Source organism: Chrysochloris asiatica, unplaced genomic scaffold (assembly GCF_000296735.1).
Source record: "Chrysochloris asiatica unplaced genomic scaffold, ChrAsi1.0 scaffold00171, whole genome shotgun sequence".
Classification (NCBI taxonomy): Eukaryota; Metazoa; Chordata; class Mammalia; order Afrosoricida; family Chrysochloridae; genus Chrysochloris; species Chrysochloris asiatica.
The window spans coordinates 6,970,154-6,984,109 of record NW_006408689.1 but is presented as its reverse complement, the minus strand read 5'-3'; the positions used below and the strand labels follow the sequence as shown (position 1 = coordinate 6,984,109).

The window sequence follows — 13,956 nt, the reverse complement described above, 5'->3', positions numbered from 1 at the left end:
ATTTAGAGATCATCTGAAGAACAGATTTGATACATTAAACACTAAAGACCAAAGACCAGAAGAGTTGTAGGATGACATCAAGAACATCATATGTGAAGAGAGCAAAAAGTCATTAAGAAGACAAGAAAAAAAGAAAAGGTCAAAATGGATGTCAGAAGAGACTCTGCAACTTGTTCTCCAGGGTAGAGATGCTAGAGCAAATGGAAGAATTGAAGAGGTCCAAGAGCTGAACAGAAGATATCAGAGATCAGCTCGAGAAGATAAAACCAAGTACTATAATAAAATATGCAAAGATTTGGAATTAGAAAACCAAAAAGGAAGAACACGGTCAGCATTTCTTAAGCTGCGGGAGCTGAAGAAAAAATTCAAGCCTCAGCTTTCGTTATTGAAGGATTCTCTGGGCCAATTATTGAATGATGCATCAAGAAAAGATGGAAGGAATACACAGAGTCATTGTACCAAAAGGAAATGGTTAATGTTTAACCATTTCAAGAGGTACCATATGATCAAGAGCCAATGATACTCAGGGAGGAATTCTAAAGTGCATTGAAGGAATTGGCAAAGAACAAGGCATCAGGAATTGATGGACTAAAAATTGAAATCTTTCAAGAAAGTGAGGCGGCACAAGAGGCACTCACTCATTTCTGCCAAGAAATTTGATAATGGAAGCAAGAGTAAATTGCTACAATTTGATGAACTTGACCTATACTTATGGATGTGGTAACTCAGAATACCAACAGAGAGGGAAGGAAGGAGTCTTCACATCAAGTATCAGTCCTATCCCCTCTGTATATAGTTTTGATAGGGACGGGCAACTTAGACATTGGCTACCTAAAATGGGAGGGCTGTAGAGGCATGAAGTGACTGGCTTACAAGTTTTCAAAAGGGAGTTTAGTTTCAGAGTGTGCAGGGAAGGTAGAGTCCCCATTGAATAGTTCCTATCTTGTCTCAACGGGTCTGGTAAAGAGACTGGGGATAATATTCTTATGATTCAGTACTAATTATTATCATGACTAATTGCAACTGCCACACAATAAAGGTAGAAGTTTAGTAACAAAAGGGGAGGGGGGCAGCAGTTAATCTTACAGTCCAGGAACAGAGGACTCTAGGACCATCAAGGGAGAAGATCATGAGCAGAATGTGGGACCCTAGCCACAAAAGCAGTGACACCAGAGACAGAGGCAGAGATGAGGACACGGAGAAATAGAAAAGCTGAGGACTCTAGACTCATGGAAAGATAAAGGCTCTGTGCTGGTGGTCAAAAGGCAGACTTGCAGAATGTGTCCTTTGGTTATTTAGATGATTATATATTCCTGAGTGTTTTTGTGTGCATCCCCCCCAAAAAAGAGAAATAGAAGCAAATACTATTGAATGATGATGCACAGAGGAGATTATAATCATTGTAATAAAACAATGAGTGTAAAACTGTTATTCCCCCATGTAAACTATCACTCCACAATAAAAACTTAAAAAAAAAAAAAAATGTATAGGTAGTAAGTGGTAGTAAGTACTTTATGTAAAAGTAAGTAGAAACCATGAGAAAAGAGGAAAAAAAAAAGAGAAAAAAATAACACTAATTGTAATGAAAAGGGCAGATAAACTGGACTAATTAATATTTTAATGGATAGAAGTGCTTGTTTTTTTTCCCTCCGTACTCATGGTTTCTACCTACTTTTACATAGAGTGCATACTGCCTACTTTAAATACTTTCTTACTGCATTGTATATTTGTCCTTTCTTAAATACTTTCTGGAGTCCTGGTGTGGCGCTGTGGGTTAATGTGCCAAACTTCAAAGTCATTTGAACTGCAAGGTTGGTGGTTTAAGCTCACCAACCAGCTGCTCCTTGGAAACCCTGTACAGGGTCGCTATGGGTCGGAATCGACTTAACAACAACAATACTTTCTGGAACTGGGAGGTAGATAGTAAACATATAAAGATTTAATAGTTTAGGTGTCACAGGAATTAGTCCATTCCTTCAGGAATTGTTCCATTCCTTCTTTTGTTAGGTAGGCAGGCAGACAGGCATAATTCTTGGTAAGGTCTTTGGGTAAATGGACACAAATAGCTAAAACACTTATGTCTGTGTATGTGCTTGTCTTTGTTCATGCATTATCATTATCCTAAAAGAATTGTCTTAAATATTCCCCACACAATTACTTCATTCTTTTCAAAAGTCCAAATTATACAAGTGATTCATGATCTACAATAATAGCAATGATGTAAATCTTTGCTACAGCAAAGCCTCATCTTTCTCCTGCAGAGCAGCCCATAGGTTTGAACTGCTGACCGTGTGGTTCGCAGTCCAGTTCTGATCCTACAGCTTCACACCAATAGTCCAACCTGTGGTTAGCAGTCCAGTGTTTATTATACAGAGCCACAGCACTCCCCAAAGTAATGATAATTCTCATAATCTTACAATGGAGAATATTCAGAATCAAACCAAATCCATTTTTTTTTTTTCTACATTGTTTTTATTTGGACATCATCCATTCATGGATGTAGGAATAAAGTAAGATTGTAATTGATTTAATAAAGGTTTTAACTGAAGAAAAATACTTCCATCTCTTAAGAACAGACTCATTGTTTTTGTTTTGTTTTGCTGTTGTTTGTTTTTTGGGGGGGTGATAAAATGATAAATAAAATACAACAGTGATAAAATAAATAAAAATAGTAACTGCAAATACTCCTATTTTGAAAAACACAACAAAACAAAACTGTTACTTTTCCAATTGATCCAGAGATAATTACCTTGAATAATCAAAATTTCTACTGACATCTGTCTTTTATAACTATTTGCCTTACCTGAAAGTAATGAGACATTTTTATAAGTTTACACACACATACATTAGTCTTCAAGAAATTTGGAAAAATTCCATTATCTTTCAATCCCATTTTTCTATTAACTTTTTGAAGTTCCCTTCATATATTTAAAATTTGCTGTAAAACTTCATAGAAAACTGTTTGTATATGCCTGATGTTCTAATTTTTCCCCTACTTCATCTCTAACAGAAACATTTTATAGGCAGAATAAATATAGTAACATGTCATCCCCCCTCTTTTTTTGTTGTTTTTTAAGTGCCATTGAGTCAGTTCCAACTCATATCAACCCTGAACAGGGTTTGTGAGGAGCAACTGATGAGCTTGAACTGCCAACCTGAGATTCAAACCGACCTTGCAGTCTAGTGCATTAACCTTATGTTGTTGTTAAGTGAGTGCTGTCGAGTCGGTTCCAACCCATAGTGACACTGTAAAAGGTTTCCGAAGAGTGACTAGCGAGCTTGAACCGCCGACCTTGCTGTTCAAATGGCTTTTCAGTCTGGTGCATTAACCTTATTGCTGTTGTTGTTAAGTGCCGTGGAGTTGGTTCCGACTCATAGTGACCCTGCACAGGGTTTCTGAGGTTGTTAATCTTTACGGGAGCAGAACGCTCATCCTCATCTTTCTCCTGCGGAGCAGCTAGTGGTTTCGAACTGCTGACCTATTAACCCTATAGTCGACATTTAATTTTAAGGTCTTAGTTGAGTTTGTATGATAATATAATTGAAATTTGATTATCTTTTATCATGCTTTAAATAGCAATTCATAGTTTGTCACAATTCTTCTGAGCCAGTGTAATGGACTGTTTTCTAAGTATATTATTAAATCAATAAAATTTTAATGCTTTGATTTATATCTTTAGGTAAAATCTAAAATTGAATTTAAATCCAATTTATAGCAAAAATACTGCTACTGACATTCTACCTCTTCAGGTTAAAAGTCGGTTTATTTCTAAGCTGTATATCAAAGAATTATTTATTTGTAACAGATTTTATTTATTTTTTTTATTTAGGCTATTGTTTACATCCATAGGAACAATCTCAAGATTATTTTCAAAATTGAACACCAAATGCTTTTGTAATCTCAGTAAATATTCATATTTTAAAATAAAATTTTTCCATTAAAAGATGAAGTGTTTTCCCTTCTATATTTATTTGAAATGGAAGTAACTGGAAGTCTGTTAAAACCACAGTTTCCTGAGAATTTTCCACAGCAAATATTCTGTCAACTTTAAATAAGGAAAACTCTGGTTTTCCTCACACCTCCCAATATCATAAAGTCCTTTTTAGTACAGGTGTAAAAATTGTTTGTTCATAAAGACTGTGAAACTTAATTCAAAACATGTTTATTGAAATGTATATCACTGTGTTTGAATTCCTTTTATATACCTACTTACCATTTTCTTTCTCTTCTAAAAAGTTTATAACAGTCTGCATTGAATTAGTTATTTGTGAGCCCTCAGAGATAGACTTGTCTTTATGTCCTTCTCCTTTGTAAAATCATGCCTCAGCGGTTAAGTGCTCACTAAATATAAGGAATAAGGAAAGTGGATGGTCAGGAGAGAAGTACGAGACTCATTCTTATTATAGCCCAGTGCCCCCCAAAAAAGACAGACATCTCCAAATACAGCAAATTTTTAAAATTCAGAGTATAAAAGGCATCTGGATTAGGGTCACAAGTGAGGGTAGATTATTAGTTTAGAAGGAGACCTGGACTCCTTGTGTGAATAAACACTGGAATGCTAACCACAAGGTCAGCAGTTCAAACCCACCTCCTGCTCCTCAGAAACCCTGTAACACGTCGCTTATGAGTTGGATCCAACTTCAAGGCACTTAACAACAACAACATACCAAATCCAGAAACCAGATTTTGACTACCAACTTGTCCTACCTGGCTAAGTAATCTTGAAGTCAAATCTGGGCTTCTAAATTCTAATTGTGAGGTAAAATCTTCTACCTGTATACCCTTTTTGTAAAAATTTCTATTTAAAAATTTAAATGAAGCCTTTTAAATTGATTTCATAAGAATGAAAAATTTAAGAAGCATTGAAGTATTAAATTTAACGTTTATACCTAGGAATAAAAATACCTATTTCAATTCTTGCTGTAAATGATAAATAAACTTTGCTATTTTAAAATTAGATATTCTTATTTTTAAGTCAGACATTTTGCTTATGTATAACCCTATTGATATTTTTTTTAAGAATGGAAAATTGAACTGTTTGGTGTTATAAAGGGTGTAGCTAACATGTATGTCAAAAAGAGATTTTAATGAGACTTAGTACTGCATCATAATGTACCTTTTAGATACACTTCTATTAATTGATTGGTATTAACAACTGTTGTTGTTAAGAGCTGTCGAGTCCTTTATCCTCATAGCGATCTTGTAGAAGGTTTCCAAAAAGTTTGAACTGCTGACCTTGTGGTTATAAGTCCAGTGCTTAGTCTACAATATCATAATAACTGTATCAGTTATAAATTCATCATCTTTGCCAAGGTTCTACTTCACAAAGGGAAGAGGTTCTAATGTGCAGTTTCCTACAGTCTAACTAGTGTTTCCTTGCTGCTAGCAGCATGACATAAAACGGGTCACTTGTCATCTCTACTTCTTGATTTTTCTCATTTCTATACTAAGGAGCCATTCCAGATATTCTAGTCATGCATTTTAGTCCACCTTCAAAGTCCTTACTGCATCAGATATAACAATGACAATGCTTACTCTCTCACTGTAAACATTTCATACACCCTTTCACACTCAGCAAAGTTTCTGTATTTTTTCTTATGTTTTGTTATATATTCATATTTTTTAATATTTTTATATTCCAGGTGTTATTTAGTTATCCAAGTGCTCTCATGGTATTAGATAACCATCATTATCAAAATTTCCATTTTATAAATATTAGAAGCAGGAAGTACAATTTGAAATGCATGTACTGAAATACCATGATTGAAGAAAGTAGATATGGCAAATACCTACAAGATAACTTTATTGTTAAATAGATTTTCAGCAGAATGAATAGTAGTATGAGGTTATCTATTTTAAACCCATTATTCTTAAACAAAACCATATCACCAGTGTTTTGTATTTGTTGTTGTGTTGTTGTTATGTGCCGTGGAGTCGGAACCGACTCATAGCGACCCTGTACAGGGTTTCCGAGGGTGTTTTGTATTAGTCACTGTTAAAGAAAGAACACTGCCACATAGTATATTTAGGTTTATATTTCTGTGGTTATTGTTGTTGTTAGGTGCCATTGAGTCAGTTCCAAGTCATAGTGGCCCTGTATACAACAAAACAAAACACTGCCAGATCCTGGGCCAACCTCATAATCATTGCCATGCTTGAGCCCATTGATGCTGCCACTTTGTCAATCCTTCTCGCTGGGGGTCTTCCTCTTCTTTTTGGACCCTCCCCTTTACCAAACATGATATCCTTCTCCAGTGACTGGTCCCGCTTGACAATATGTCTGAAGTATAAGAGATGAAGTCTGGCCATCCTGGTCTCCAAGGAGCACTCTGGCTGCACTTCTTCCAACACAGATCTGTTCATTCTTTTAGCGGTAATACTCTTTTCAGTATTCTCCTCCAACACCATAACTCAAATGCATCAATTTTTCTGTGGTCTTCCTTATTTGCTATCCAACTTCTGTATGCATATGAGGTTATTGAAAATACCAAGGCTTGGATCAGGTGCACTTTAGTCCTCAATTTGACATCTTTGCTCTTGAGTACTTTTAAGAGATCTTGTTGCAGCAGATTTACCTAATGCAGTATGTCTGACCCATAGCAACCCTGTACAGGGTTTCCGAGGCTGTAAATCTTTACAGGAGCAGAAAGCCTCATCTTTCTCCCACGGAGCAGGTGGTAGTTTCGAACTGCTGACCTTGTGGTTCACAGCCCGATTCGTAACCACTACGCTACCTTATATAATACATAAATACATAAGTAAATAAATAAATGTATATTTCCATTGTCACCAAATATTTATTCAATTAGCCAAATGGCAGGCATCTCTGTTGTTATTGTTGTTAAGTGCCGTCAAGTCAGTTCTGACCCAATAGCGACCCTGTGTAGGGTTTTCTAGGAGCAGCTGGTGAACTTGAACCATCATCCTTACAGTTCAAATGGCTTTGCAGTCTGGCACATTAACCCACAGCACCAAACCAGGACTCCTGGCATCCCTGTTGGGTACATGTTATTTGACTCCTTCATACTGATTAATTCTGAGTTTAAAACATACACTTGAGAAAAATTCTCAATGTTTTAAACTCTGAAAGCAGAAGCTTTAGTACATTTTTTTAATGCTACACATGGGTACTTAACACAATCCTAAAAGCATGTAAGTACCAAAGAATATTTTATTAATTGATTACTTGATATCTTTAATTGTTCAAAGTAGTAATGTTTTTGTCAGTATGATTTTTATTCTTGTCATGGATTATATTTATGTTAGATATATGGTAAGAATATTAAATTTCTTTTCTCTTTAATTTTAAAGACTAAATTTTTTTCATTGATTTCATAATAGTGTCAAGTTGTCTTTATTCCCATATGCTTATTTTTCATTTTGCAGCCAGATTCTACTGCAACTGAAAGAGCTGTTGCCAGACTAGCGATACACCCGCTTCTGAAGAAAAAAATAGATATGCTAAAAGGTATGAATTAAATGGCTTTTAAGCGAGGTTTTCAATGATTTATGTATGTGATTTAGGAGAAATAGCTATTCATTTATTTCTTGTAAACATTTTTATCGTTCTTTACCTATTGAATATCATTTCTATAAATGTAAATCTCTTTCAAATGTTTCTAACTATTGAAAAGTGCTTGAAAATATGGACGATATATATATATATATATGATGTCTGAAGTAAACCTAAATGTACTTTTTATGAAAATTCTGATTGCCAGTTTTATAAATACATACATATGTACGTATTCAAAATATGTATGTATTTTTCATGATAAATTGAATACAGCTGGTTTGCTAAATATTAGTGTAATTCATTTTATTGTGGGTTTTTTTTTTGCCACTAAGTCGCATATTTTTCATTTGTGTATTATAAAAATTGTTTACAAAACCAGATGCTTTTGTCAGATTACGGTGTAATTTATTTTCATGCCTAAAAGCACAATGTATAGTATTCTGCATTCATTTCACTTTATTGTTGCTAGATATGGTCAAGTTGTTCCGTGTCTTAGCAGCAGTAATCTTTACGAGACAGGTCACCAAGTCTTTTGTCCATGCCAGGGCTGAGAGGACTCAAACCACAAATGTTTTGTTTGGTAGTCAAGCACTTAACTATTTGTGCCATCAAGAGTCCATCAATATATTGTTGTTGTTAAGTGCCTTTGACTCATAGTGATCCTCTATAAGGTTTCCTAGGAGTGGCTGCTGGGTTGAACTGCTGACATTGCCATTCTAACTGACCTTACATCCCAATGCTTATCCTACAGTGCCACACCAGGACTCCTATAGAAATTAAGAGAGCACATCACTCCATACAATAAGCACTGGACTGCAAACCAGATGGTCAGCGATTCGAGCCCACTAGCTGAAAGATGAGGCTTTCTGTTCCCGCAAAGATTTAAAGCCTCAGAAACCCTATACAGGATTTCTCTGAGTCAGAAAGGACTCAAGGGCACTGAACAACAATATAGTGATGGAATCTTGATGGCGCAAATGGTTAAATGCTTGACTACTAATCAAAAGATAGGGTTTGAGTCCACCCAGCCCTTCAATGGGCGAAAGACTTGGTGACCTGCTCCCATAAAGATTACAGCTGGTAGAATCTGAATGACCCGACCAACAACAACAACACTGAAATTAAAGTTATCATTTTGTTTTGTATTCTGTGAAGTTTGTATTATTCTTTATAACTTCAAGACTTGAAGAAATGAGAATTAGCCTTAAGATGATTTTTGTTTGTTTGTTTGTTTGTTTTTTTGAGTGCTGTTGAGTTGGTTCCGACTCATAGCAACCCTGTGTAGGGTTTCCGAGGAGCGACTGGTGAACTTGAACTGTCAACTTTGTGGTTCAAACTGTCTTTGCAGTACAGTGCACTTAACCCACAGCACCACACCTTCTTTAAAAGTCAAAGAATTTCTGCATGAGCTTAAACCCATTATACATAACTAATATAAACTTCTAATTGTCTTCTAGGGTTTCCAAACAATTTAAAAAACAGTATGGTAGATCAGGAGCCCTTGTGTGGTGCTGTAGGATAACTACTGGACTACTGACCACAAGGTCAGCAGTTCAAACTCACCAGCCACTCCTCAGAAATTATATTACAGGGTCACTGAATCGGAACCGACTCTATGACTCTTAAACTCAATAACAGCTAAAACAGGGATCTTTTTTGGTATATATTTCAATGCTGAAACAAATTATGTGCTATTTATTTCCATGCAGCTGGTGTTAAAGCATTTAAAGATGCAAGACAAAATGTTGCTGAAGTTAAATCATCAAATACTTCAGAAGAAAATAATTCCAAGGACACTATGTTTTCAAATGATGAAAGGAAGTTGCAGCATAAAGGAACTATCATCAGTGGTCAGAAAGAGAAAGAAGTCAAAATATTGGCAAAGAAACCACTAAATAACTCAAAAGAAAAATTGGGCAACGTGGAGCATGGACCCAAAGCAGTGAACATTCCAAATTCTCCATCGAAACCTTCTAAAAACAATTCTGTAGTTTCATCTCCACACCAGAAGATACCTGCTGATCCAACAATGAAAACGCTAAGTCAAACCAAAAAAGGAGAAGGGTCCAATAGCTCATTTAGTGGTAATAGTGATGGGGAAGAAATGCTTGAAGAAGAGAAGGAATATTTTGATGATAGCACAGAAGAAAGGTTTTACAAACAGTCTTCCATGTCTGAAGATAGTGATAGCGATGATGACTTCTTCATTGGGAAAGTCAGACGGACACGAAAGAAGGAAAGTAGCTCCCATTCTTCCACTGCGGAACCAAAGAAACCAAAAACACTGTTGTCTGAAGAAGAAATACTCAAAACCCACTGCGACATAAAAGATGATAAAAACAAGCCAAGTACAGAATCTAGGAAGTTTGAATCAGTATTTTTCCATTCGTTATCTGGATCTAAAAGCTTCAGAAGGTGAGAATATTTTTTTTCACTTTGAAATAACTTTTAATTTTTTAAGTAATTAAAAAATTATTTTAAAAATTGGTATAATAGCAAACATTATAGAAATTTGGTAAGAGACTAGTCCACATAGAAAATTCTAGTTTGTACAGCTTACGCTATTGTTAGAAATGACCCTCTCCAACTTCATATTGAGTTGTTAAGTACACATGGGACAATGCCATATTTATTCAGCCTCATCAAAAAATGAAATCGTATTTACTGTCAAGAATTTATATAGGTAATTTAGGTTTATCCCATCAGTGATCAAAGTTTGAAAACATTAGATTAGTTTATGATAACCTTTTGAAAATGTCTCACATCTATCTCTTTATAAACAGACCTTTCTGAAAATAATGCAGCATTTGTTTGTTTGATGACCCAGAGTAATTATCATAAACATCAATTATATTACCATCTGTTGTTACTTTAGTATGTAAGGCTAATTGCTCTGACACTGAATTTCGACAGTCTGCTTTATTTTGGATGATATTGCTGTTTCCACCTCTGCTATTAAAGGTAGCTTATCACAGCTGTTCCATGTTTGTCTATACCTCTAAGTCCTTATCTTCTGTAATTAACACACCCATGTTAATAACCCTCATGTGTAATATAACCTGCCTAGCTTGAACAGGAAACTGCTGAGGAAACTTTGCAAATTAGGTACATGTACATTGCTGTTGTTGTTGTTATGTGCCACAGAGTCGGTTCCGACTCATAGCAACCCTGTACAGGGTTTCCGAGGCTGTAAATCTTTATGGGAGCAGAAAGCCTCATCTTTCTCCCGCGGAACAGCTGGTAGTTTCGAACTGCTGCCTTGCGGTTTACAGAGCAATTTGTAACTACTACGCTACCAGAGCTCCTCATTTAACCTAAAAAAACACACTTTAAAAACCATAGCTAACAGATTTCTTCAATAAAATCTGTTTTCTTTAGTAAACCAGTTTTTTTGTGGGGGGATTTTGTTTGTTTTTTAATGATAAAAAGGAAAAGAGAATGTAGACATTTTTTGAAGAGTTATGAGTGTCAAAAAAATGAAACCTTGAAAATTGTTCCAATACAAAATGCAGAAGACTGTATTTTGCCCTCTTTTTGTAACTACACATCCATCACTACCCTTCTCCCCATTCCAGAAATATGTAAATCCTTTTTTTGCTATTGTTATATGTATTCATCTTCTCTATGAGAAGACTTGAAATTCTTTTATGTAGATGGTCGCCCAAATAAGAACATTTTCAATTATGAAAAAAAAATCTCTAAAAGGATTGTGAGAGGAAGAGTTCCTCATGTTTCTGTATTAATATCAGAGTCCAGCAAACCTTCAAACTAGCTAAAATTTAGGATTTTCATAATCTTTTTTGATTGTTGCTAAGATAGAGGAGTACAACAGTGTTTTGAATGGTTTTTTATTATCAGCTTTCTTGTATTATGTTCTTCAGATCAGAGTATTTAATAATCTTTTAAAGTCATAATGGTATTTTTCTTCCTTTAGAAGTTCCAAAGAACCGGCTACCACAAACAAAGCCCCAGGTATGTGTTAATGACTCATGACCTCTATATGCGATTGAGCAGTGCTTTGCTAAAGTTGATGGATTCAAACTTCTAGTTCCTTAGTAGTCTGGATGATTTATGGATCTACAGAAATGAGGACGTACTATCTTATAATATATCAGTTTTGTTTGAATTGGAGAAATGATTTTTTTCCCTCCTATATTCTGCCAAATAAGGGAAATACAGAGCCAATTAGTTGTTGATGGTAAACTTAATAACTTTGAAATGTTTTATTTGAAATGTTTAGCTGTTTAGAATGTTAATATGCAAGATATTCTACTTAAATAACTAAATAACTGGATTTCTTCCTTTAGTATTGATTTAAAGAAGATAAAATGTATTTCTCTGCTATATTATTTAAGTATGTAGTTAGTTTTCATTCTTTCCTCTCTTCTTCCAGACTTGCAACAAAGTGAACATCAGATCAAGAATCAATTTAATAAAAGTAAACAAAGAAGATTTGACAATGCAAAACCACAATTGCAGCTGCCGCTTCATCCTTCATGGGAAGCTAGCAGGAGGCAAAAAGAACAGCAATCTAAGATTGCTGTATTTCAGGGGAAAAAAATTACATTTGATGATTGATTAACACCTATTTTTGTGACCTTTTCTATCTTTAGGGGAAAAAATGCTGTAGCTAACCTATTTATCCTTATGGTTGAATTGATCCCCTTTGTGTGGGTTATATAGATGTATTGTTTTATTTCTTTGTTTTTCTTTAAGAGTGTTACAAGTTATTTTTATATAAGCCTTTTCCAAATCAAGTATGTAGCTAAAGTTGTGTATTTCTTCTCTAAAGGAATATGGGAATTACAGCTGTTTTCACTGATTTCCCTATTTGTGCATATCATAATTCATTTCTTTGTATTCTAATGTTGAGATGTATTTAAAATAGTGAAAAACTGTTTGGAATTTGGAGCTATTTAATATAATCAGATCACCTGTGTTAAAAGTTATTACTTTTAGCAAGACTTAAGTAATAATTGAGGATATAAACAATAAATTATACAATTTTTTTAAAAATTTTAATTTGTGCCTCTTTTGGTTATGTGGTTATTTGTCAATACTTTTTTCATTTTTGTGTTGTTGTTGTTGTTTTGATGTGCCATGGAGTCAGTTCTGATTCATAGCGACCCTATACAGAGTTTCCAAGGCTGTAAATCTTTATGGAAGCAGAAAGCCTCATCTTTCTCCTGCGGAACAGCTGATAGTTTCAAAATGCTGAACCTGAGGTTAGCAGCCCGATTCGTAACCACTACGCTACCAGAGCTCCTTTATTCTAAATACCAGAAAATAGATTTCTATGACGATTTTAGATTTCACAAGTGTATTTCGGTTGTTTAGGCAAATTGTATAACAACAACTAAAAATCTTTTATTTTTCACTGCATATATGTATTTCCATTAAACCAAGAATGTATGTTTGGCCATGTACTCATAAAATGGCTTTATTTTGTTTTATAGGAAGTACAGATTGTAGTTTAAATTAAGCAGAGTTTGAAGGCATTAGGGTTGAAAGCATTGTAACAGATAGCTCATCAGAAGTTATACATAGTTTTGTCATGGTCTTCACAATAGAAAACCTTTGCATACTCAATAAACATCTTTTTGGTTATCTGTTTTTAGGCAAGATCCATCTGACATCAACAATGATATCCCTAGTTCAGCAGCCTCTTCTGAATCTGGCTTGAATTTCTGGCAGTTCTCTGTCAATGTACTGTTGTAGCTATGTTTTAATTATCTTCAGCAAAATTTTAATTTACATGTGATAATAATGATACTGTTATATGATTTCCACATTCTGTTGGGTTACCTCTCTTTGGAATAAGCACAAATATGTGTCTCTTCAATTGGTTGGCCAGGTAGCTGTCTTTTGAATTTCTTGGTTAGCCAGTTAAAACTTTATATGAATGTCAACAGAACCTGGTCTGATACAGTGACTGATGATGAGCCCCTCAAGTTGAAATGCACTCAAAATAAGACTGGAGAAGAGCTGCCTCATAAAGTAGAGTTGACAATCATAACATTAATGCTGCAAAGCCATCACGGCACTCATTTGCTAATGGGACACAACACAAAATGAGAAATAGCTGCGAACTTTTATTAATAATGATACCATGGAACATAAGCTGTCAAAAAGGAGATGGAAAATATAAAGATCAAAATCCTAGGCATTAGTGTTTAAGTGGACTGGTATTGTCCAGTATGAATTAGACAGTCTGATGATTTGCTATGCTAGCAATAACAAGTTTAAGAGAAAGGACATTGTATTGTATTCATCATCATAAACAACATTTTAAGATCTAACTTGATACGTAATGCTGTCTGTGATGGGATAATATCCATACACGTAAACCTACAAGGAAGACCAGTTAATAACCACCATTCAAATTTACACACCACTGATATAGCCAGTGATGATGAAATTGAAGAATTCTACCACTATG

The 13,956-nt window shown here is 34.8% G+C and overlaps 1 protein-coding gene across 1 annotated transcript in view; it reads left to right on the top strand.

The window, feature by feature from the left end:
• Positions 1–12,095, top strand: part of SRFBP1 (serum response factor binding protein 1) — a 100,388-nt gene extending 88,293 nt beyond the window's left edge. Inside the window, exons 6-9 of the mRNA XM_006871644.1 lie at positions 7,388–7,469; positions 9,227–9,932; positions 11,452–11,489; positions 11,911–12,095. Of these exons, the coding sequence (XP_006871706.1) occupies positions 7,388–7,469; positions 9,227–9,932; positions 11,452–11,489; positions 11,911–12,095 (1,011 nt within the window). The remainder of the gene's footprint in view (positions 1–7,387; positions 7,470–9,226; positions 9,933–11,451; positions 11,490–11,910) is intronic.
• Positions 12,096–13,956: the final 1,861 nt, after the last annotated feature.